General features: G+C 39.3%; 1 protein-coding gene across 7 annotated transcripts in view; it reads right to left on the reverse strand.

Annotated features, from left to right (window-relative positions):
* Window positions 1–340: 340 nt before the first annotated feature.
* ICE1 (interactor of little elongation complex ELL subunit 1) overlaps window positions 341–26,368 on the reverse strand; it is a 60,057-nt gene continuing 34,029 nt past the window's right edge. The window contains exons 11-21 of one of the 7 annotated variants that reach the window (XM_045571698.1): window positions 25,280–25,366; window positions 22,649–22,786; window positions 22,066–22,463; window positions 15,045–19,730; window positions 13,775–13,943; window positions 11,148–11,308; window positions 7,276–7,466; window positions 4,916–5,022; window positions 3,132–3,230; window positions 1,174–1,399; window positions 341–656 (exon numbers count right to left, since the gene is read on the reverse strand). In XM_045571698.1, the coding sequence (XP_045427654.1) occupies window positions 1,218–1,399; window positions 3,132–3,230; window positions 4,916–5,022; window positions 7,276–7,466; window positions 11,148–11,308; window positions 13,775–13,943; window positions 15,045–19,730; window positions 22,066–22,463; window positions 22,649–22,786; window positions 25,280–25,366 (6,218 nt within the window). In that variant the 3' untranslated portion in view covers window positions 341–656; window positions 1,174–1,217. The other 6 variants (XM_045571697.1, XM_036408781.2, XM_045571702.1 and 3 more) reach the window with 6 other exon arrangements.

Genomic DNA, 26,368 nt, shown 5'->3' on the forward strand with positions numbered 1-26,368 from the left:
GAGAGCACATGCTCAATAAATACTGGCAGAAAAGTGAATGCAGCAAACAACAGCTTCTAAAGGGCTACACAGAGTTGTTCACAAATCTGTTTTGTTATAATTACTTAAAAAAAACACAAAGGAGTAAAACACTTGTCAAATGTGATTTGTAAAGGGCAGCAACTGTAATTAAACAAACATATCTAGTCAGGAGGCCAATCAACACTTAGGCATCTGGTCTCTGCTAGCACTGAGCATCATGGAGAACTCACAGCAAAATGCTGGTGCAGCAGCACGTGTCTATGCAGAAGCGGGGTCTCCTTCCGAATGGCCGTCGTCTTCACTGATCAGAACAATAATGTACATGGCTTACTTTTATTTTTTATTATAAAAAAACACATACAAGAGATTTAAGAAATGATGGATATAAGACAAATCAGAACCACGGTGAGTTATTAAACCCATTTTCTCTGTACAAATACTAAAATTCCGAAAGCGGAACATCATCGAATGTGACACACATTATCGCACTGTCCCTATGTACACGGCGAAGGGCTCTGGATGCCTCTGAATCCGTACGTACACGTCCTGACACAGACCCTGCAGTGGACTCGACTTCTCAGACTCCTTTCCTGGCAGATAGTTAAATAGCTGAAGGGACTTTAGTTACAGAACGCCTATGAAGAAAACGCATAAAGGTGAGTTGCGGAGGCTCCCTGTTTTCTCCTCGGATCAGATGCACACTATGCCATGAGAACAGCTTCTGTAGCCTGTTTCCATCTAAGACAGTGGAGAGTCTTCTAGTTCGTTTTTAGCCAATTTAGTTTCTCCTAGTAATTCATTTGAATGCAAGGCCAGAATTAACTGAGGAACCAAATAAATGCTTTCATATTAAATTCATTATAAAATGCCAGTCAATTTTAAAAAGCGACTAAAAGGGCACTTTCTGCAGCAAAAAGGGCTAAGTTCAAGTTTTTGTTGTTTGACCAAGACACAATAATATAATCCATTTGTCATGTAGTCACGACAGACGTTAAGTGATTTAAGTATGTGGTTTAGGGAAACACGGCTGTGCCACTGTGTATTTCTCCTGTCTCCTTGCCACAGCGAGGACAGCCTCTTCGCATTTTCTCTCTTGCGTCTGTTTTGTGTAACCTCGGTTTGTATTCTGAAAGCCGATTAACCTGTTCATACTCAAGATAGGTGAAGGCACTTCTCCAGGCGCAGTGCAGCGGGGCTTAGCCAAATTCCTCCGCACACAATGCACCGACTTCCTCCAGGGAGCTGACCACTGCAGACGGAACACTGTGTGAGGTCTCCTTGCGCCAGGCTTCCAGGATCTTGGATATTTCTGCTGGATTGCTGGGACTCAAGTCACAAAGGGCATACACAGCTGCTAGCTGTATACCCCATGGTATATCTGAAAAGAATTTTCATGTCCGTCATCACATAAAAATGTGTCCGTTATTCAAATTTTTAATGGTATAACCTACTGAATACTATTCAGAACATTTTCTACCACACTAAAAACTAAATATAAAACAAGATCCACAATAAAATAATTAATTTAAAACTTGTCTACAAATGGGGAAAATGAAAAAACGCAGTGCAGTTCTGCACAGGGTTCTGGTGCTGGCTGTGTGCCGACAGGGGCTGGCCTGTTCCCGGAGGCACAAGGCTGTAGAGCTTTGGCCCCCTCATGTCCAGCATTAGCTAAGCCTCCCAAAGCAGTTCTGGAATCATCACACTCCCATGTTTACATTTTAACAAAAATGTGGATCCCAGAGCATTCGTCAAATAAATGACTCCATTAACTAGCCACTGAATTGTTTTATAAGGGGACTTTGGAAATGAAAATCAGAATTAAATGAGAACAAATGCAAAATTATCTCATGTACCATACTTTCACATACTACATTACAGTATATGATTATAGATTATAGCATATAATTAGATTATAGCTGGGTTACTTATTATCCTATCTAATAAAATAGTGATATGCAAATTGACCATCACTCCAACAAATAAGATGGCCACCCCATGTAGTCAAAGATCCTGCCGCCATGTGGACACAAGATGGCCACCACAAGATGGCCAACAGGGGAGGGCAGTTGGGGGGGACCAGGCCTAGAAGGGAGGACAATTGGGGACGATCAAGCCTGCAGGAGAGGTCAGTTGGGGGGGGGGGGGGGGGGGAGATGGGACACACACACAGGCCTGCAGGAGAGAGCAGTTGGGGGGGACCAGGCCTGCAAGAGTGGGCAGTTAGGGGCAAACAGGCTGGCAGGGGAACAGTTAGGTATCAATCAGACTGGCAAGGAAGTGGTTAGGGGGTGGTCAGGCTGGCAGGCAGAAGAGGTTAGGGGCAATCAGGAAGGCAGGCAGGTGAGCAATTGGGAGCCAACAGTCCTGGATTATGATCCTACCAGTAGGATTGGGCCTAAGCGGGGGTCCCAGATTGGAGAGGGCGCAGGCTGGGCTGAGGGACAATTCCCCCACCCCAACCCCCGTACAAATTTTGTGCACTGGACCTCTAGTAGATTATAGTTCTCATTTAGCATAAGTTAATTTATGAATTATTTAATTAAATATATTAAAATTTAGTTAAGGTCTACTTACTGAAATACTTTAAAAATTTAGGAGTTATTTAATTAAAATTTATTATTAACTATATATTTTAGTGATGTGATGTCCAAATGGGCAAAACTGCTATGATTTAAAATAAAAATATAACAAAACTCACACATATGTTAATGCTGAAAATATAAACAGTACTGCAGCTTTAAAATTACTTCCCCCTAATCTACAAGGCAATTAAGAACAGCACAGAGTGGGGCTCATAATAACCACACACACACACACACACACACACACACACACACACAAAGATCTAGGAGTAAAGCAGATATAGAGATTTAAAACAAAATTTTAGTAAGCAAATATGTGTGGCACTGGGTAAAGAGCTGTGGCTCTGGTTCAAATGTCAATGCTGAACTTGTAGCTAGTAGCTAGATTACAGCTTTATAAATTATCCTTATCTCCTCTCCTCATCTATCAGGCCCTGAGAGGAGCAGAGTGTGATGCCCAGACCCAGTGAGCACAAAGTATGGGTTAGTACAAGAAATGCAAGCGCTTCATAAACAGAAGGGTACCTTCATCCTGGGCATGCTGTATGAACATACCGATGACCGAACTAATATTTTTCACAGCAGAAGGAAACCCTTCTTTCAAACCCAATTGGCCTAAACGACCTAGGGGTAAAAAAATAAAACAAAATAGAATCTTTGGTTAAATGTTGATTAACTTTTCATAAGAATTTAAAATTTGTATTCTTTCATAAAATATTACGTACATTAATTTTAGTGATCCTGAAGTTAAAATGGGTACTTATTCTTAAGTGAAAATAGGTTAAATGGACAAGGACCAGAAATTAATAAAGTACAATTTGTCTTTCAGGAGTGACCAAAATGCTTGGTCATTTTTTATTTACGTATACAGGTGATATACAATGCTTTGCTTTTTCAGTTAAGTTATAATAAACGGGAATGTAGAAGAATGGGTGGTTTCAGTAGTTTCAGTGTGAAATGGCTAACTTCTGTTACGTTAAAAGGCCAACTCTAAGACTGTGATCCCATCAAACACACACTCTGGTAGAACCCTTTGCTATTACAATGCAGCTGTGTAACAGGACTGTCTTTGCAATGTGGAACAGCAGCTCTCAAGTGCAGTTTTCAGACCATCCCTCCCACCCCCAAGTCCTCAAGGTCAAAACTATTTTCACAACAATACTAAGAAGGTTATGTGCCTTCTTTTCAGAGCTGAGACAGGGACTGACAATGGAAAAGCAATGGTTGGTTAAGGACTCTCAGCCCCAATCAAGGCAGTGGTGCCATGCTATACGTAGGTCTTTCTTCATCACCAGAAGCTTGTAGTCAAAAGAAGCCAATTTACCTTAAGAATGTCCTTGAAGAAGCAGTCACAGTCATTCCTATTACATCTAGCCCCCTGGCACACAACTTGTGATGGCACGAAGTGTCCCTGAAACACTCCCCCCTGCACACCAGGCACACTGCTTATCTCTAGGGAAAGCACCTGTGCAGATGTTTCATTTGGGAGGGAAATTGGTTCTTTTTCTATGAAACACCAAATTTTCACTGAAAAACTGACAAACTACAGCTATTCAGACTGAAGAAGACATTTTCTTAAAAGTAAGCCTGTCACAGCAAGAAAATTTATTATTGTTCAGAATTTTAGAAAAACTCGCACCAGCTATCCTGAGCTGCGGGGTCATTTCTGATAATGCTGCAGAGCCTAGAGAGCAGCATGTCAGAGATGAGGCAAAGAGGAAAAAGAATAGGTAAATTTTAAAACTAAAGATGTGATTTTAGGTTGGTGCAAAACCAAATGTCCATTGAGGTCCTTCCTTAAATCTGATATTAAAGAGTCTACGTCTCATTTAAACAATGATTTTAATTTCTGTATATTCAGATTAGAATAAAACAATACAAAAGTTCATAATTATGGAAATACAAAAAGTGATCCTTATTGGGCAAGCATGAAAAAAATAGGAGATAAGTCTTATTTTAGGAACCAAAAGAGACTATAGTATAATTTATGGCAATTTATGTATCCTGGTGTATATATATGCAAGTATGTACATGTATATAGAATAGATTAATATTAGTATCCGAGAAGTAAGAATTCAATTATGAATAAAATGTATTCTGATTAACAACCTTAATCTCTGACAAAGATGGATAAAAACACTAATTTATAAAGAGTGTAAGTAAAAAGACTGAATTAAGTGCAAAAGTATCTACTCTAATAGCTACAAAATTAGTTATTATGAAGAAGTTTCAGTGAACGTATTTTATTATACACTTATTATCTGACATGACTATGGTCAAGAAAAAATTTAATTCAAAAGACAACTCACCAATCAGCCTTAGTATCGATGCTATAATAATGTCAGGAATATATGCAATATTAGCATGTCCTTTTCTGTATTTTATCCACTTATCCATTACAGGCCACAGCTCCTTACTATAAAGTAACAACAATACACATATGTATGAGAGTATGCATTACCTTAAAAATGGTCTGTAAGAACCCAGCCAGTGATGCTATGTGGTTGAGCATCAACCCATGAACTAGGAGGTCAGTTTGATTTCTGATACCCAGTAGGGGGCATGCAGGAGGCAACAAATCAATGACTTTTTTTTCTCATGTTTATATTTCTCTATTCCTTCCCCTTCCTCTCTGAAATCAAATTTTATATATATATGTGTGTGTGTGTGTGTGTGTGTGTGTGTGTGTGTATTTTAAATGATCTGTAAAAGGTAGATAATTAGTGAACAAGAGGAACTTCTGAAAATGTTACTTTTTATATTGAAAAGAGGACACTAGAAGCTCACAAACTATCCTACTATCAGAATAAATGGGCCCACATTGGCTTAAAAGAGTTTATAAACATCAATTTTACATCTTTATTCTCTGTTTTAACCCTTCTTATAAGATTTTGCATAGAAAAGCTGAACAATGTTCCCAAATCACAGAACAGGAAGGGAGGAACTGGATTTTCACTTAAATCTTCCAGACATTAACACAGCTCATGTGTTCTAAATGTTAACAGTTTCTATAAGAAGAGAAAGGTTAAATAGGCTGTTTTGTAAAAAAAGAACTAAAATAATGGAAATTAAAAAACAAACAAACAAACAAAAAACTAGCTACTAGCTGAATTTAGGAAAATTTCTAATCTCAGAAAACAGTGCCAATTCCTCTCTGCTCTTTTAAAAAAAAATGTGTTTGCATCTTACATAGCATTTATTGTACTAAAAAAGTTAAATGCAAACCAAAAGCATCCCAAATAATACATTCTTAGATAATTATTACTCTTCTAATCTTGGGCTTTTCACACACTTCTACATGTGCATGTAAGTTTAAAACATGGGGAAGTGACTACAGTGCTTAGGAATCAGGGTCTGAAGTCACTGTCTTCATCACTTGCAGGAGGACCTTGAACAAAAACCTCTGTTTAGCATTATCCCTGGTGGTGTCCTTTGTCAAGTCACTAACAGACAGAGGAGCCAACTGCCTTCTAGGCTCCCATTCCCATAAAGTTAGAAGGTGAGGCCCAGGTAATAAGAGACTATGAAACACTTCCATGTCATTGCATAAAAATCCGTTTACAGCTATTTTAATATGGCTGTATCTCATTAAATAATTCAATTCCCCATTGCTGACATTTAAATATATAATCTTTCCCTTGGTTAAGGAGGGGGGAAAATGAGAGAACAAATTTCCAAAGGATAAATTCCTCCAGTATCTCAAGGATATGGACTATTAATCTTTGGTGAATCAGTTTCAATGTCATAAACTCCTTCAAACCAGCCTTTCTCAGTCAGGGTTCCAAGAAAATTAAGAATTACAGAACAAAAATTTGACTATCATCTCCATTCTTCCAAAATGATAGCTAGTGCCAGAATTCTAGATGCACAGAGAAAAGGCAATTCATTAGTCATTTTTCCCCTAAAACCTCAGGTGAGAAGAGCTGCTAACCTAGAATTCTGAATATTTCTGTTCCATGTGGGGTTTTCCAGAGTATTTTTATACTAAAATAATGGTCATTATGTTCCAGTCTACAAATATTTGTTGAGCACCTCCCTTACATAGGCACCATCTTACATGCTAGACCATGCCAGTGAACCAAAGGGTCTCTGTCATGTGTCATTTATCCTTAGGAGAGACATGAATAACAGACTATAATGAAAAGTAGTGACAGATATTTGCACAAAAAAAAATAAAGCAAGGAGATATGATAGTGATACAAGTACTTTAAGGGTAGTTTTATTAACTCTTACCCAAATCAAATTGTCACTTGTAAATGCTACATCCACCTTATACAGTAAAAATTATTCAAACCGTAATTCAGTAAACATTCAATAGATTTAGCCTATAATTAAACCTGGTTTACAAAATTCATGCACAGGTAGGGTCCCTAGCCCTGGCCAGCGATCAGGGCCGATCGGAGCCTTCTGGCTGCCAGCGGGGGCCTTCCTTTCCCAGCTGCCTGCTATGGGGTAGAGCCTTCCTTCATTCCATGTCGCCTCCTGGTGGTCAGTGCACATCATACTGAGCGATTGAACTCCTGGTCTCCTGGTCTAACTCCTGAGTGGAGACTTTGCATATTAGCCTTTTATTTATAATATATATATATGTGTGTGTGTGTGTGTGTGTGTGTGTGTGTGTGTGTGTGTGTAAGAATTACTCAATTAAAATTAGAAAAGAGCCCTGTACCTTATAATGTTATCATGTGTCCAAATCCATTTCTGATGGCAGCAGAGCAGATCAATGGCAAATATGTATTCCCAAGTGTTATCACTTAGGTCTTCACCAAATTTTTCACTGGACTGAAATTCTGTTTTTGGACATAACTGTATGGTCAAAAGCAGCTTAGAAACCATGAAGCCAACATCTGCAGGAGCATTCTAGCAAACAAACAAATAAAATTTAGTGTTCAAGTATAACAACACATAAGTATCCTCAAAGAGTAAAACAAGCATCAAATGACCATTTAGTTTTAAAAGACACCTTCTGAAAGTTGTATTTTGAATAAGGAACTAGGTTTATCTCAGATATGGCACATGTCCTAAAATAATGCCATATTATTTTAGGACATGTGCCATATCTGAGATGGTTGGTGGTTGGTAGGCCAGATAAAAAGCTCGAAGCAGGATGTAGAACCCAGTCAGATAGAAAAGAGACTAGCTACAATCCAGACTTAATGCAAAATTTCATTAACTCTAATCAGAGGTTTAAAATTCTTGTTATAATAAAAACATTTAAGCTTTAAAGAATTCTATAAATTCAGTCATTTTTCTGACTCTAATTTCTTTCTAGAAATTCACAAAATTGAGTCAGATAGTACTAGCCACTATTTCACACCTGTGCATGGTTTTTAATATTTATCCAAGTTTTACATGCATTGGTAGTCTGAATATTCCTTTTTGTTGCTGAGCAGTAATCCGTTATATAGGTATAGCAGAGTTTATCCATGCACCCAATAGCTTTAGACTACATTTAAAGACTTGGTGCATGAAATTCGTGCACTCAGCGGGAGAGGGCCCCTCAGCCTGGCCTGCACTCTCTCACAGTCTGGGAGCCCTTGAGGAATGTCCAACTGCCACGGAGGCGAGAGAGACTCTCACCATCGCCGCTGTGCTTGCCAGCCATGAGCCTGGCTTCTGGCTAAGTGGTGCTCCCCCTGGGGAGCACACTAACCACCAGGGGACAGCTCCTGCATTGAGTGTCTGACCCCTAGTGGTCAGTGCATGTTATAGTGACTGGTCGACTGATCAACTGTCTGCACCCTGGTAGTCAGTGCACATCATAGCGACAGGTCACCAGTCGACTGTTCCCTGGTAGTCAGTGCACAGCATAGCGAGCAGTTGAATGGCCTTAGCATATCCTTAGCATATTACACTTTGACTGGTTGAACAGACAACCGGACAACCAGACACTTAGCATATTAGGCTTTTATTACATAGGATGGTGCTATGAGCATTCATACACAAGTGACATAAATGTGACTGACTTCTCTTGGGTAATTACCAAAGTGGATTTATAATTGTTTTCTTGTGTAATTTTTTTTTTTTTACTAGGATTTATTATGAAAAATGAACAGAGCTCTTTGAATCTTTTATTTCTGAAAAACTCTGAGATTATCTGGCTCTATAAAGATGAGGCAAAATACAAGTGAAATCTACACATGATTTTTGTATAGTACATTCTTACTCATCTTCTCAACCTCTTCTATGATCATTGAAAACAACAGGTTTAATCAAGTGTTTTATCCCTAAAACCAATTTTGGTCAGTTTTATTTTGTTAAGAAATCATTCTATGTTTCCAAATCTGTTGCTCTAGATTGTAGGTAGGTGATAGTCTTCTTGGTCACTATCCTATAAATGAAGATACATCTTTATCCTCAGCCAAATTCTTGGCTATTTTTGGCTTTTCTCTTTTTTTCATTAATCTAAACTAAGTTATCAATCTTATTAGCATTTTTAAAGACAATGCTTTCCATTTTGTTTTTTGTTCTCTACTTACATGTATTACCTTTTAAACTATATATTTTTTAGATCTTGTCATAGACTTTTAATTTTTAAGATGATTACCAGCAACTTTACTTATTTACTTAATAATAAAGACATTTAAAGTACTTTAATGAATACAGGTTTTACAAAACCAGAGATCTTTGTTATGAAAATTTTCCTTCTCAATGACATTTGAAAGATTGTGAACTTAGTGTTGGGCTTCTATTTGTTCCCAGATTGTCCAGGGCTGTGTATTTAAACTTCCAAGTCACTTTTATGGAATTTTTCTGAAATCTTTGAATTAATTATGTCCAATTTTATTGAAAACAAGACAACTGTGTATGTAAAATCTTTGCTTTTTAAATATTAAAAGTTTTATGTGGCCCAAATCATGACTAGTTTTTATAAAAGTGCCACATTTACAAAATATGAAAAAATGCATATTCTTCATTCAAGTTTACATTTTATATTATCAGAGGCCCAGTGCACAAACTCATGCATGGGTGGGGTCCCTTGGCCTAGCCAGCTGGCAAGGAGTACTGACCATGGGAGGTTGACTGTGGGAGCACACTGACCATCATGGGGCAGCACCTGCATTGAGTGTCTGCCCCCTGGTGGTCAGTGTATACCATAGCAACTGGTCATTTGGTCACTTAGATATATATAGAGACTAGAAGCCAAGTGCACAAAACTTGTGCACAAAGGGGGGGGAGGGGGTGTCCCTCAGCCCAGCCTGCACCCTCTCCAATCTGGGATCCCTTACAATCCGGGGCTGCTGGCTTCCAACTGTTTGCTTGCCAGCCTGATCACCCCTAACCAACTGCTCCCCGGCTGGTCCGTTTGCCCCTAACTGCCCTCCCCTGATGGCCTGATCACCCCTAAATGCCCTCCCCTGAAAGCCTGGTTGCCTCAACTGCCCTCCCCTGCTGGCCCAATCACTCTTTACTCTCCTCACTTGCTTGCCCAATTGCCCCAAACTGCCCTCCCCTGCAGGCCTGGTTGCCCCCAAATGCCCTCCACTGCCTCTAACTGCCATTCCCTGGAGCCCTGGGTTTCCCCCAACTGTCCTCCCTTTCAGGCCTGATTGCCCCCAACTGCCTTCTCCTGCTGGCTTGATCACCCACTACTTCCCTCCCCTGCCAGCCATCTTGTGTCCACATGGGGGCAGCCATCTTTGCCTACATGGGAGTGGCCATCTTGTGTGTTGGAGTAATGGTCAATTTGCATATTACCTCTTTATTATATAGGATTCCATTATGTCTCTACTCATTTTTATCTACCAGTTCTGTTGAAATCTGTAAGAGAATTTGGAAGTCTTGTACTTTAATTATATATTCCCCACAAGTATTCCTCATATTTTATAGCTTTGATTTTATATTTGTATTTAATCTGATACAGGGTAAATACATTTAATAAAATTCTATTTTCTTTATAAATAATGTCTCTTTTTATCAAATCATCACATCTGGCTTCATCGCAAACTGGCCAAAGAAGAAGGCTCCTTTACACAAGCGGAGGATGGCACAGGAGCCAAGTGGCCCTATAGGCCTGGGAGAGTGGCTTCTTTTTTGTTCAAGAAAATAGAAATCTAATCAATATTAATATCAAAAACTAAAACACCAACCTAGATACTATATTAGCACATCAGTTACCAAAGAAAATAATAAAGAAATTCCATCAACTAGAAAGAAAAATACAAAATATAAGATTCAGAAAAATAGTAACAGGAAAAAGTTAAGATAATTTTTCTTAGTACATACTGTAGAAATAAATTGTTTACAGCTCTCGTTGGAGCCCTTAGACATATGTATAATCTCATCAGTCATAAATTAGTGCACAAAGTAAACTATTAAATTAACACAATACACAGGTCTATAATTCAATTCTTTCCAAAGAATCACATACATACTTAATGTTAAAAAAATAAAAAGCTTAAGCTAAAATGACATTTTAAAGGATGTAAGGCACAGAATATATTATCTCTAAAAGGACTATCACCTAACAGAATAGCAAATAATAACATTTACATGAGATCTACCAAGTATGGTATTACAAGAAGTAAAAATAAACCTCACCTTTTCCCAGTTGAGAAAAGCTCTTAAACAGTTCAGAACCTCTCCTTTAGCACGTTGCCTGGCAACTAGCTGCATTGCCTTATTAATCACTGATTGAGAGATAAATATATCATGCCACATGTTTGCAATGAACAAAGTCAATTTTTCTGACTCTGGAAAATCTGTAAGAAAGAAAATAAGATAAACCTTATGACTGATCAAGTGAATAAATAACTAAGAGTAAATATCAGTAATTTCACTTGAACCTTGCAAGGCCTCTACCCACTGACGCCCAGCCTCAGTTATTTAAAAATCTGCTTCTCTTTTCTTTTCCCCTCATTCCCTTGACAAAGTTTTCTTTTTAAATTTGAAATATAATACATGAATATATACCACTGTTGAAAAGACCAATACACTCTAAAACATGAAGACAAGGATACCACCTTTTCTCTAGTCTGCCCCAGTCCCAGAGCCCTTCTAATTGGCTTGTGTTATTTCAGGCTATTTTTTGTATGCATGTACAAGAGAACACCCTTGTGGAACACAAAGAGCAAGTGGTTTGAAAATATTTTTTTTAATAAATTATGGATGATAATCCTTTGTTGGAAATAACTTTTCCCACACTGTGGCTTAGCCTTTGCCCAATTAACTTAATTGAGGTACAGCTAAAATACAATAAAATACACTCTTATAAAGTTGGATGAATTTTGATAAATGAATACATCCATGTAACCTCCATCATTATTTCCAATAATGAATTACTTCACCTCAAATCCAGACAACACAGATCTGCTTGCTGTTACTTTAAATTAGTTTGCCTAATTTACATGGAGCACATGTACCCTTTCTGTCTGATTTCCTCTCAGTATTATATTTCTGGGATTCATCCACACTGTTGTATGCATCAGTAGTCCACGCTTTTGTTCAGGGGGAGTATATTCCACTGCTCATAATCATGCTTGCTTTTCATCACCTACTGATGGACATCTGTTTCCAGTTATGGGATATTATAAATGAGGGCACTGTGAATATCTGTGTACTGGTCCATGCAAAGAAATGTCTCTATTTATGTTGGGTAAGTACCTAAGAGTGAAATTTCTAGGTCATATGATAACTAATGATTTAATTTTATAAGAAACTATCGAAAGTGTTTTGCAATTTGGTTCTAGCCAGTCAACATGAAGACTTATTCTGTTTGATATGAAACCACATCTTTTTCTCTGTTCTACTGTACCTAACATTACACTGTTTTGATCTGTTACTTCTAAAATCTTGTATTCCTCTAGTTATAGTTCCTTCTGTCCCAGGAGTTCTTTGAGCGTTGTTTCCTCTACCTGAAATTCTCTCCCTCACTTTTCTCTTATGTATTCTTTTGCATCTTTTACATCCCATATTCAAAAGCCACTTTGGTAAGGAAAGCTTCCCTGACCACTCACATGCTCTTAAAATCTGCTGAACACAGGACAATGCATTCATTCAACAGATAATGATTGTGCACAATACATTTTTCTGGGGTAGGAATATAGTAGTAACAAGAATAACGAAATTGCGTCCTTACAGAGTATGCAACCTAAAGGAGGACTAATACAGCAGACAATGTAAGCAGGGAAAGTGCCATGAAGGAAAAGGTGGAGAAGAAGGGATAAAGAATGACCAAGAGAGTTATGTTAAGTCAGAAGTTAGCCATACAAAGTTGTGGAAAAAGCTCCCCAAGAGAGAAACCTGTAATATTAGAGCCTGAGGTGAGAATGGGCTCCTTGTGCTTGAGGAAGAACCAGACATGCAGCTGTGCTCAGCAAAGTCCACGCCCCTTTCCTTTCTGCTTTCCACCACGATAAAACCCGATGTGTGCTTGTGCGCTGTTACCATGTACTGGCCCTACTGAATGACCATATCTGGTTTTGGTCTCCATTGAAGTCTTAACATGCACCAGTAACTATTTGTTAAATAAAAGAGTAAACAAAGAAATGATGTGGGCAACAAACACAGCAGTTTCATCATTCTAGAAGTGATGGATACATTATGGTAATAAAAAATTGTAAGTCTCTGCAATTTAGGTAAGACTTTCTAATATAATATTACATTGCATTTGTCTATCATTTTACTATTTAAAAATGTCTCCACTGATATGATATAAAAAAGAATGACTCCAGTTCTGATCATCAGTAGAGACAGAAGAAATAGTAGTAAAGGGAAAAGAGAATCAAAGGACAGCCCTCCTTTCCACTTCTCTGATATTCTTCATGAGCTTATGAATCCATGTCATATTTCTTTCCTTCCCAGCTGTTGACACAGTAATGTGGTTTACCACTGACTTTAAATCATTTCCTTTATCTTGTGTCAACTAGATCTGATCCTAAAGTAGCTGCACAAGGAATGAAACAAATACATAGTAATGAGAGATCCTGAATTCTATACATGTGAAATGCTGATTTAAGTAAGTTCAAGTCATAGGAATTCTCCTACTGGAAACCAGGAATGGACAGGTATACCCAAGGCTTTACATGCCCTCTAGTAAATGTATAAATCATTACATAATTAAAAAAAATACACAGCAATTGCTCAGCTAAAAATACAGAACCAAATATAATGAGGTAAAAACGTAACAACATATTTTCAATATAAAAAAAGCCGCCATGTAAACATACCTTCCTTAAGTAGGCTGTAGCAGAACAAGCGAGCTCTTTCCAAGTCTCCGAGTTGCCGACAAATACCCACATACACTCTGCAGAGTGCATGAATGTAATTGTGCTCCAGAGATATCTTCTGAATTTTTAGTTCTGAGAGAATAGAATGAAGCAAGCACTCTGCTAAATGCTGGAGTGGGGGGAAAGAAAATCAAAAGGCAATGTATGATATTTATCTTTAGCCTATGAAAGAAAAGCTAAGTTGCAAAATTTAGCATCCTCTGGAAAAATAACACATGCATTGTCAGAAGGTAGAAGAGGGTATTAACCAGTAATGACCTGCTTAGCAGGTAAGCCAAAGGCTCTGGGGGAAGGACAAGTCCACACCTGTCAGCTGCCTGTGGTCAGCAGTGATACAGATACTAGAAGCAAATCTGAGCACACCTTTCTGTCTATGTCACTGGCACCAATTATAGTGTCTTGGTGTTGGCTACAATTGGTGTGCGTGCATGTATTAAGCCCAATCTATCTTATTCCCTTCTTGTTTTTTCAACTCCAGTGTACTCTACACATTTATCCTGTTCAGATCTTTATGAGGTAACATTTTCTTTCTCTGTAAGAGAAGCATTAAGTAATTTGACATATCTATTTGAAAATAAACATCTTTTCAAAATTACTTAGTGTTCTGTATGCTTTTTGGAAGTAAACAAATTTAAGAAACATATTTATACCATTATGAATTGGAGACTGTGCAGATAACCAATAAAGTATGGTACTGGAAGTCATCCACACAAAGTGTCAATATGGGCAATTAGAAAATGTAAGCCTGTGACAGTCCTAATAAATTGTAGTAGAACTGAAACTGAATACCTGCTGTTTGACTGTAATATACATTGAGAAGAGGAAACCAAACCCACAGGCTGTCTTTCTGAAAGACTATCAAACTCTCAAATGTGTACATTATACTTTTTACAGAAAAAAGGTTCTATTATGTTGTAAGCACTTGACAGCTCCAAGCAAATAATTTTGAGCCTTTAAACACGTCAGATTCTATGGGTCACATGCAATTTTAGTTCTGACAGAATACTTAAATTATTTGATGAACACAAATGACCAAATCTCAAGTGTCTTATCTCAAATGCATAAAATGCTGGCTAGAAATACAGTATAGGCCTGTTTGTATGGATAACTGTCTATTTCTGAACTAAAACTTCTGTTGGGGTCATCTGCCACTTTGACAGCCTATCCCTAATGACCAACACCTTAACTCTCAGATATAGCTGCCACCTACCTTCTTCGTCGTGCTAAAATCATAGACAACTTCTTTCTCTTGATCTCTCATTACAGGCTTTTTGGAGATATTCCCCACATATACATGACTCCGAATGACAGGCAACAAGTCAAAGGAGGACTCTGCAATCTTCTTCAGAGCATCAGCTATGGCTTTATCATGGGACTCCACAGTTTCTTTGGGATTCAGAGACAACTGTGTAACTGTACTGGCAGCTGGAACAGAACTTGATTCCTCATCTGTCACTGTGACTTCAACTTGAGGGAGGTTCCTGCGGGGATGTTTGACTCCTTCTGAAGTGGGGCTCAAGATTTCTGGTTCTGGGGACCCACTGTCCAGGCGCAATCTTTTAGCACTCCTCGGTGTACACGAAGACAATGTCCTTTTCCCACTTGAATTTTGTTGGGTGCCCAAATCTCTTGATTTATCCTGGTTACAGTCACCACCAGAGCTGCCCCCCGTTTTGACAAAGGCGGTTGACATGGAAGTGATTGCTTTGAAGCCTGTTATAGCACTGACTGGCCCTGGTAAATTCTGACGGTCACCAGGTGGCCCTCGTGTGAGCTGAATATTCCCTTTGAGGATGTTGAGAGTGCGGGCCCTGGCAGATAACTCTGGGTACATGGTATCAAGAATTTTAACAGAATTTTCCTGCGGTCCAGTCACAGCACTGTGTGCTGACGCACAGGGGGGCAGTCTGCCAGGCACAGGAAGAGCATGCTTTGGGGTGGCAGCACAAAACTGCAAAGGAGATGATAATATCCTCCCCCCAACAGGTACAGCAGATGGAGACATAGATGTGCCCGAAGGGGAGGCACGCCCTGGATCTTCCACCAAAGGAGACATCATGGGTGGCATTGGGATCTCACATGATGGAGAAAGCTGGACAACAGGAGAGGTGGGTGAGGAGGGACTGGAACTTGATATCAGAGGAGAAACTGGGCGTGAAGTCCTCGGAGGTGTGGCAATCAGAGGAGCAAGCAGGGGTGGCAAAGGGGGCCCCACCTCCTGCCTTATTTTACTCAGAGTGTCAGCAGAACAATCTGTAGGGGTAGAGGTGTCAGCATTGGCCAGAATGGTTTGACTTTGAGGTCTCTGGGGTTTTGTGCTACCTCTGTCCCCTGAAGATGACTGAGAAACTTCACTTGGTGCTGAAGTCTTTACCAGTTTATTTGACTGATCTTTGTTTGAAATCTTTGATCGATTCTTGTTTTTGTCAACTGGCTCCAGTTTCGAGTTATAATATGTGTGATCCGATGCAACAATCTGAGACTCAAAATCATAAATTTCAGAACTAATCCTTACACTAGGTTTCACAGGTCTGTTCCGCAAACGACTTTTATCAAAGTTAGAACTCTGACCACTGCTGGAAATATCCTCCTGGGTGCATGGAAGATTACTATCACAGGGGGGCTCCTGAAATGGAGAGCCAGGGTGGCTGGTCTCAGGGGACTTCTCCGCAGAAATAACAGAAATGAAACTAGCTCCGGGCTCTTCTCCGTCTGGAGAAACAGGGATGTCTCCAGGGGTGTCACAGAGGATAATCTGGTCCACATTTGGCATGAGTGGTACCCCACTTATGATGGTCCAGTGATCCCCCTTTTCAATGACTAGATTTTGGTCATTTATAAGCTTATTTATAACTTTGGAAGTTACTGTAGATATCTGACACTGTAATGTCCTTTCTGCCTCCTCACAACCAGCACTGTGCTCAGTTGTCTGCCCATCTCCAGAGTAAGAACTCTGGGTTGGGGGCTCTGCTAGTTGTGGCAGGACTTCGTCTCTACTGTCCATCAGTCTGGTCACATCTGAGTTATCCTCAGGTCTGTCTTGAGTGTTTTCAATAGATTCCCTATTAGTGGGAGAACTGCCTTTAGCATCCAAACCATCTGTTGACGGGGATGGATCTGAAGGCTGCAACGAGGAACCACTTGTTTGCTGAGGTGAGACTTGTTCTTTTATGGGTTCAGTTGTGAGGCTATCGTGTATATTGAAAAGCAGCAAATTACTAGCATCTTTTCCATCTGAGTCCTCACAGTTGGACTGAAGTTCCTGCCCAATCTTGGTGAGCACCTCAGATAGCGTTTCCAAAGAACACTGAGTGAGCTGACCTGAGTCATCTTCCTCTGATTCAATCCACTCTTCACAGGTTTTGAGTGTTTCTTCTTCACAGACTTGCTTTCTATACTTTTCTCCTGATATTTCATTTTGGTTTAATTCTTTGTTCATTTCCTCATTTAGGGTTTCTTTGCTAGAATATTCAGGAACAGAATCCCCTGAACTATAATCTTTCAACTGACAACTTTCAAGAAACGTAACAACTTCTGACGTAGAAAGTCTATCTATCTCAGAAAGAGTACTGATGTTGAAGTCCTGCAGTGCTGAGGTCAGACAGCCCACCTCTGTGGAAGGCCTGGTCTCGGCAGCACCAGCATCTGCAGTTCCTCCATCTCCTCTGGAGGCCTCGGCAGCATCCTGTTGCTGTTTATCCATCACTGCTTCAGGCTCATTTTCACCCTCACTGCAGCTAGGGGCCTCACTCTCCTCCATCTCAGTATCACCACCCGCAACCTCCCGAATGCCTGTGTAACAGTACAGAGGACCAGAAAGGCTACTTTGGGGGACACCATGTGTTTCTTCATCTTTTCTGCCAATCGCTGGCAAAAAGGCAGTATCTGTAGTGCCAGGACCTTCAGAAGCACAGCCAGGCGTAGGTGATGGCTGCTCCAGAGGCTCCTCCAGGCTTTGCTCTACACTAGGAGAGTCCTTTGAAATGACCAGGGCTTCACCACCAGATGTGACTGTGTCTCCAGATGATGTTTCTTTAATAGGAAAATCTCCTGACGCTGCCATTTTGGTGGCTGGATGAAGTTTGTCTGTACCCAACCCAGATGAGCCCAGATCTGTGGCATTTTGACATGGACACTGCTCCTGCAGCTCTGCCTGTACAGAGGGTTCAATTACGTTTTGGTTTGAGACTGGGATGTTTTCAGAAAAGAAAGGTAACTTACTATTTTTGGAACAATGAGAATTTTCTACTGGTAGAGAACCACTTGAAGAATCAAAGTCTAGTTTTCTACAAGAGGTGGAACCTTCTAGTGGAGTCTCTTTTGTAGGAGCCACTTCCTTGATGTTCTGGGTTGTCTCCTCTCTTTCTGCACATCTTGCTACTGATGACACATTATCAGTATTTTCTGTTGCTGAGGCAGGCTCATTCCTATGTAGTCTCAAAGGTTCCAATCTAGCACCCTGCATCATTTCAGGCCTGACTTGCTTGGTGATAACTGAGACTTGGTTAGACAACAATGATGTTGATGCTCTATTTCCTATGGATGGCACTGCCTTTTGTAACTGATTGTTGGTCTCTTGTAGATGTTCTGATTTAGCTATGAGCATTTCTTCACCACCTCTCCTTAACAGATTACTATGGTGCCAAGAAGTGCTTTTAACAAAACCACTCTTGCTCAAGCCAGAATGAGACTCTACCAATGCTGTGAAATCTGACTGACTTGTGAGCTCAGCTCCTGGACCTTGGTTTTCACACTGTCCACCTTTCACGGCTTTCATGAATACTGACTGAGGAAGGGCACACACTTTGGTCATATCTTTCACAACTTTCGTACATTCTACTCCACTGCTTCTCTGATCATGAAAATCAGATGCTCCCAATTCAGGGTTCAGAGCATGTAAGCTATCCACTGGGTCATTTGTTCCTGAAGAACATTCTGATGGCTCAGACTGCAGACCTGGCATGTTTGAAGTTCTAGCTAACTTCTGTTCTAAATGACGCACTTCAGTAGGAATTACTTCAGTAGGAACATGAGTATCATGACTACACTTCAACCCAGAGGAAAACTGAGGATTACTATAGACAGATAATGCTCCCGAGGTAGAAGAGGAAGAAAATTTGGCTTCAACATCAAGCTCTGCTGCATCCATTACATCATCTGCATCTTCTTCAGGTTCAGATGATTCCCTTAAAGCAAACCCTGGCATGTCTTCTCTTTCCTTTTCCAATTCTCTAGATAGCCCCTGAAGATGATCAGAAAATGACATACAATCTGATTCACAAGTGGTTTCATTAGTTGGTGTCCATTTAGTAAAGTTTGATTTGGATGATTCAATCATTCTGGATAATGGGGTATTTCCTTCAGATCTCATGAGTTCACTTAATGGTCTCTTGGCAATGGGAGAATAACACATGTCTGACTTCCCGAGGGCTGCTTCCTTCCCTTGTGCTATGCCACCAGACAACTTCTCAACACTCACATTTCCAGTGGGTTTACAAAGTGTTCCCTCAGCTTGCATCGACATATCTATTTCCCTAACCTCTCCTGGTCTTTTTGCCTCACCTAAAATGTCTCTTTTTCTACTTCTTATGAATTGAGATGACACTGCCCAGTGTTTTTCATGAGCTAAGGAGAATGTGGTTGAAGGTTCTCTCAGTGATGCTGTAAACGCCTCAAATCCAACAGTTGTCACTTCATTTACTTCCAATGTGTTTGGAGCTTGGGTGGCTTCATGTGATTTGAGTTTTTCCTCACATGTACCATTTCCTTTATTTTTTCTGGATGAGCCAAAACAATCCTGTGCCTCAGGTGTATCATCTTCTGAAATATCCTCAGAACTTTCATGCTGGGCTGAGTCACTATCACTGGAATCTGTATACTCTCCAAAGTAGGTTTCCTTAAAATAAATGAGTTATACTAGTTAGTTGATTAAATACAGATTCAACCAACTAAAATATCAATTAAATGGATTAAAGAAAAAAAAAAAGTAAATCCTTCCTAAAGAACCTTTTAGAACACACAGGAGGACAGGTAGTTTACTCTCTAGAATCGCTACAATAGCTATAAGGTTGGAAAATCTCGATCACAAGTATGGCACTGCTCCACCCTTTTCTAAAAGAAGCCCACCTCTCCCTAGAGCTACCCTCACTCACACCTCTTCTCCCATAACAGTTTCTTCCAAGTTCCAGTCCACAAGTGGCCTAGTGTAGTTTGTTCTCCTAATCTCCAAACACTCCTACTGCACAACTCCTTCCCCAATTTTTCTGACCAAAAAACCTTCTGAGTCTGGCTGCAAAACCATCTCATTTCTTCCACTTCCCAGTCACTCCTCCAGAAACTCCAGCCCAGAGCATCAAATGGGCCCTCACTCTGGGTAAAAACTCATGAACAACTCTTGCCACACATTTCCTTACAAGTGCTATACCTTGGATGTTGTTATTACCCAGGCTGCTCCACCTCTTCCCCTTCAGAAGTGTATGCAGTGACAACTCTCCCTTCCACCCAGCCTATCTCTACCCCTGCTCCAGAAATCCTGCTTGACCCTCAACTAGCCCCTCCTTTTGCTAACTGCCTTCATCACATGTGATCCACCAAATAAGCAAATTTATTGAACACCTGGCCTTCCTGTTCTGTAAGGAAAAAGGCAGTCTGGGGAACACTAGACACTGCTAACAGAAACACTCCTACTAAAAGAATCCTTTCTTCCTCTGAACTGGAGTACCATCATCTGGTTTTCCTCTACTGTCTGAGCACTTGTTTTTAATCTTTCTTTCCTCTTCCCCTTTTCTGCTTGGTCACAGAAGTATTGACAGTTTCAGTTTCCCAGAGTCTTTTTGGGACTCCATCTTGTTGCATCCTGAATGCCTGTGTCTCACCCCAGCCTCCCTTTGAGTAACATGCCCAGGGATCTAAAATGCACACTGCGTATGTCCACTTGGAAATTTCATGCATCTAATATTTAACATTTTATACATTACCAAGTAGGGATTCTTCTTACATTTGTTATTTTTCAACATCTTTGACTCCTCTATCTCTCCTAACCACCACAATGAAAATCTCACCAAAGGCTGCTCATTCATCCTCAACATTTTCCAAGCTGGTCCCACCTCTTTAACACAATGCTACTACTAGGTTAAGGTATCAAGGATTAAGGAAGCTGCTGATTTACTGACTTTCCTATTTATAATCTTGCCCCTTTCTTGGCTATGCCCACCCTCTACCCATTCATACAGTGACTAAACGAAACCTTGTAAATGAAAATTTATCATCAGGTTCACTTCTTTGGATCCATCAAGAATCTCACACCGCCTTCAGGATAAAGTGCAAAGTCCTCAGGACATACACAGCCCTTATGTACCTGGGCTGTGTGAATGTTCCTGTGTCAAGCTCACCCTAGTCCTATATCTCCACCAAATGCCTCACTCCCTCTTCAACACTGAGCTATGGTCTGACTTTCCTGAAGCAATTCCTACCCTTCCCCCTCCACTCAGCTCCATTCAGGACTAAGCTCTGTCTAGGTCCTCTCCAGCAAGGTGTAATTCCCAGCAGTGAAGTGCGCTACTGAGGCTGTGTAATTACCTATTCCTTAAGGTCCGACTGCCTCACAAGATCCAACCAAATGCAATCATCCCATACCCTGTCACCTCAGCATTCCTGGAGCCTAGCACAATGTCTGGAACAAACAGGCATGCATATTTCCTGAATGAAGGAAGTGCCTCTAAGTTATTTAACTGCTCCTTAAGCCAAAAAGTACATAAATTTGTTTAATCAAAACTAACTTCCTAAGAAATTAGGATAAACCATTCTGTAAACACACTAAGAAGTGATGAGTTCACAAAATCAAAGTGGGAAATTTAGCAACCTAGGTTAATGTTAATGTATGCTATGAAAATGAATTTGCCCATCTCTGAAAAAATCCATGGCTACAAACATGTATTTAATTCATTCACTCCATATCTGCTAAGTGACAGGCATGAGAGATAAGAACAAACAATAGGAGACCTACAATTTGATTGTGGATAAAGACAAACATTCAACCGTAATAGAATGTGAAAAAAGTCAGACTTTTTTCAATTAACTACATGTTGAGCCTAAGGGCACTAGCAGGCCTTTTTAAATTCTCTTATTACTCCCTAGTAAAATCTGGTCTGATTACCTCAAATGTTCTTTGAGTATGGCTAACAAAATAGGATGTGCCCACTTGGTGACTCAAATTAAAAGAGCAAACTCACAGGTGCCAGCGAAGAAGGTAAGATGCCACGGTGTGGTACAGATCCCAGAGGGGGTGATGGTACTGGAGATAAAAGAGGAGGGGGAAGTTTGAAGAAGTCAACTGCAGCTTGAAGATCTTCATCAAAAGAGCGATCATGATCAGCAAGGTCAGCATTGTCCTCCTCATTCCTCTGTAGTAAAACCTCAGGATGCTGGTCATCATTACGGTGGGCTGCTGCACTGGGTGTCTCTTTTCCCACATTTTTACATGCAGAGACATCAACCTCTATCTCCATGGACTGCTCTGCCTGACACGTCTGCACAACAGAGGTTCTTGGAGGACTGCTTTCTTCTACCCGGGGAGGCACAACATCTTCCCTGGACTCTCCAGATATGGGCTTTTCTTGGACAGGTTTTGCTGTAGAAAAAAAGTAAATATAAAATATTTACAATATCAGAAAAACTTTTTAAAAAAATCCCAATTTATTCTAACAGTTCAAAATGTTTGCAATATCCATATAAAATGTATTTTAAAAACTGATCCCTTCCTGAAAACTATCCTATAAAATTTGAACATACTTCATGTAAGTATGCTTTGCTGACAACAAACAGGATGAGAAAACAGGTAGATGGATGAATGGGATTCCCCGTGCTTCCTCCGAAACAGGGCACAGCAGTGTAACAGGCCCTGGGCCCTGACAATGTGCCCGTTCTCTTGGTGAACATTACAACCAGCAGTACCTGGGAGAAACAGTTTTGTGCATGCAAGTTGGCAGGGAACACAATTTTCTCTAACAAGTGATCTGTAATCCATTGATATCAAGCCTACTCCATTCCCATATTTGTACAATGTTCAAATGAAGTAATCAGGACACATGAATACTTTTTTATTCTACACAACAGAAAAATTACTACAAAAAAAACAATAATTTTGGGGTCTCGATTTTGGTTAAGTGAAGTGGTATTAAGACCAATGTGTCCTGGAAATCATCAGAAACATCTATTTGCTATACTTTAAAAGCTGTAAATATGTTTTATAGAGGACTCGGGGCTCCTGGGAAAAGTGGATGATAACAGAGCTCGGAAGTGGAAATACAAGCTGGGCCTGAAACATCTTGCAGTGTCAGAAAGTAAAGAGGTACTCAGAATAGGATGGTTATGCGGAAAGAGCCCAAGAGCCAACCAGAAAATGATCCCAATAACCAAAGCTGGGGCAATCTGAACAATACATGACAGTACTGAAGTATAATGCATAAAGTAAAATTTAATACCCATGAGATGACAGTGACAGAAATAAGTGAATTAATAAAGGGAAAGCTTTTTCTTACAGAAAAATTCCATTTAATAAATGCAAAAGAAATGAGGGAAATACAATAAAATCTATAGACAAAGTAGCCACTATAGCCACAATAGCCACTGATGGCTACTAAAATCGGTGGGCTATAGTTATAGTTAGAAACAGAATATTTGCAGAGTGTCGAAGTTATCTCCCCAAAGATAATTAACTAATAATAGCTGTACAATGAAGAAACCTGAAAGATGTCATTTTAAACAGTGATAAAGGTTCTAATATCCCCAGTGACAATGCATCTCCACAACCCTTCTCCATGGGTACAGCACCCTAACAGAGTGCAATATCACACTGTTAAGTTCTTGCCAAAAATACACACCTCAATCTAATATGAGAAAACATCAGATAAGCCAAAACTGATAGGCTTTCTACAAAATCATCTGTACTCTCCAAAAGTAGAAAAAATATGAGACACAAAGAGAGATGTTTGAATTGTCCGACTGGGGGAGATGAGAAGAATGACAGCTAAATACAACATGAGATCTCTGAAAAGAAAAATGACATTGGTGGAAAAGCAGATAAAACTCACATGAGGTTCATTTTTGTTAACAGCATTATTCTAACTGTTCTGGCTTTGATTATAGGTTATGGAATGTTAAACTTCAGGGAATATAAATGAGGGATAATAAATAATTTTTTTTTACTATTTTTGTAATATTTCTCATATGGAAACAAAACAACAACAAAAAAATACATTTTATACTACTATATTGCAAAGACACTGTTTTCCCTTCTACTTGAAAAAGCTAACATTAAGGAACAGACCTACATAATTCTTGAAATATTTTTATTTTTAAAGAAACATATAATATTACTAAACAAAAAAATGTCCCTTTTAATAACATATTTATCAACATGAAATCAAAGTTTTTACAATAAAAATAAAATGTGACTATTGACAAATACAGAAAACTGAAATGTTGCCTATGACCTTAGGGAATGTGAGTTACCTTCAGAGCCTGAGAAGAAAGTCTAGGTGCATGTTTCTATAGACTTACATCTTCACTAGCTGAAGAAACTAGCACAACAACAAAAAAGCTAAGCACTTTATTAAAAAATTTATATATATATATTTCAGAGAGGAAGGGAGAGGGAAGGGAAAGAGAAACAGAAACATCAATGATGAGAGAGAATAATTGATTGGCTGCCTCCTGCACTCCTCCACAAGAAACTGAGCATGAGCCATGATTAGGAATGATGACCTTTGGTTCATAGGTAGATGCTCAACCACTGTGCCACACCAGCCAGGCAAGTAGCACTTGAATCTTATGCAAGACAGCAATCTTCTCCCCATTCACTCCAAGTGACTAACATCTACTTCCAAATCTTAAGTCCTGAATACAATGCCACTGAATGTGGTAGAAAAAAGACATAACACAGATTAAGTCAAATCTCTGAAAACATATTAGCTTATTGTGCTGTACAATAATAATCTGACATGAGAGTTTACCTAACCACATCAGTATCCTAAAGGAGACTACGAATTTAGGGTAGACTGTAACTAAAATCTCAATCAAAGTGACAGGTTAAGTTACAGAATATCAAATTAAGCTAAACTGCTGGTAGGTGGATTGAACTCATGATTGGAAAAACTGTGCATCCTCAGTCTTCTGCACACACCTGCCAAATACACCTCCACTGTGGGTCCAGCCAGCTTCTTTGAATGTGCTCTGATGAAAGCTACTATTAAAAATTAAAACCCAAATGCATTTACTGAGCTTGGTAAAATGTAGGAAAAGGAATCTGGTATAATTAGGAGTACCCATTCTAGCTTAGTTCATTATTTATTACACTGAGACATTAAGAACTAAAGACACACAACAGCCATGATAAACATTTCTACTTTCATGTACAATATGCACTTTTGGAACCTTCTCTCTCACCTGGGACACATCTGCTGCTTTCACCTTGTGCTCTCTGTGCTGTGTTTATACAGATCCAGAGTTCCTTCAGAAGTAGTTTTACTTTTCCTGGGAAAGAGAATTAAAGACATGTTACATGGCTCAATGTATGCACGGACAAAAGATAGTCCTGTGAAATCAGGACTTATTAGGAATATAAAAACAAAATAACTCAAACATCTTCCCCAAATTCAACTACTGCACATAATTTAGTTAGTGACAGAAAGGTCTGCAATGCTAGACCAAGCAAGTCAAACTCAAAGGCTAATACAGGCCAAATAAAACAAGGTTTAAGTTTATGTGGGCCACAAAAAACCAAAACCTTCAATTTTCATAGAAACGAAGTTTTATTTTGATAGGGACATACCGAATACAAAGGGCTGAAATAAATGAGTATAATCGTTTAACATTAAATAATAGAACATTTTAATAAAAATTAATATTTTTTCTTGAGTATTAACTTACCAGACACTGAATAACTGCACAAGTTAATAAGCATAATGCAAATAAACCTATTTTTCTTATTCTCTGAAAATGAAATATTTCCTGTTGCATACACCAAACAAGTCAGTCCAAAACTAATGACATGGCAATTGGCTGCTAAAATATTCGCTACTAGTATTAGTGGAGAAAAATTATGAGGCTGCACGTAAGGTGCTTAAAGGAAATGAATGCCACACAATTATAGTAATCAGTCATTAGCAAACGTTGTAGTTTGTTCTTAATAATTAGGTATAAAAGGATATTGTAAAAATTAAGCTATGAAATGTTTATTAAAATGTTTCTTGCATACCTTTATATTGACTGGATTGCAAAAATATTTGTTGTGGGCTGAATGCGGATTGGGGGCCACGAGTTTGACATGCTTGTTCTCGACAAATATTTATGCTAAATACAGGTTTTTGTTTGAGGGAAATGTGAGTATGTGAGTCAACAGAGCAAATCTACCTGTTATTAATGGCTTTTATCACCTTTCTGTATGTATGAAACAAAAAAAATCTTTGGCCTGCTAGGTTTTCTACAGAGTGATATGGGATCGGGAAAGAAGCAGATATAATGACCAATATAAGA

The sequence above is a fragment of the Pipistrellus kuhlii genome, unplaced genomic scaffold (genome assembly GCF_014108245.1).
Source record: "Pipistrellus kuhlii isolate mPipKuh1 unplaced genomic scaffold, mPipKuh1.p scaffold_m20_p_4, whole genome shotgun sequence".
Classification (NCBI taxonomy): domain Eukaryota; kingdom Metazoa; phylum Chordata; class Mammalia; order Chiroptera; family Vespertilionidae; genus Pipistrellus; species Pipistrellus kuhlii.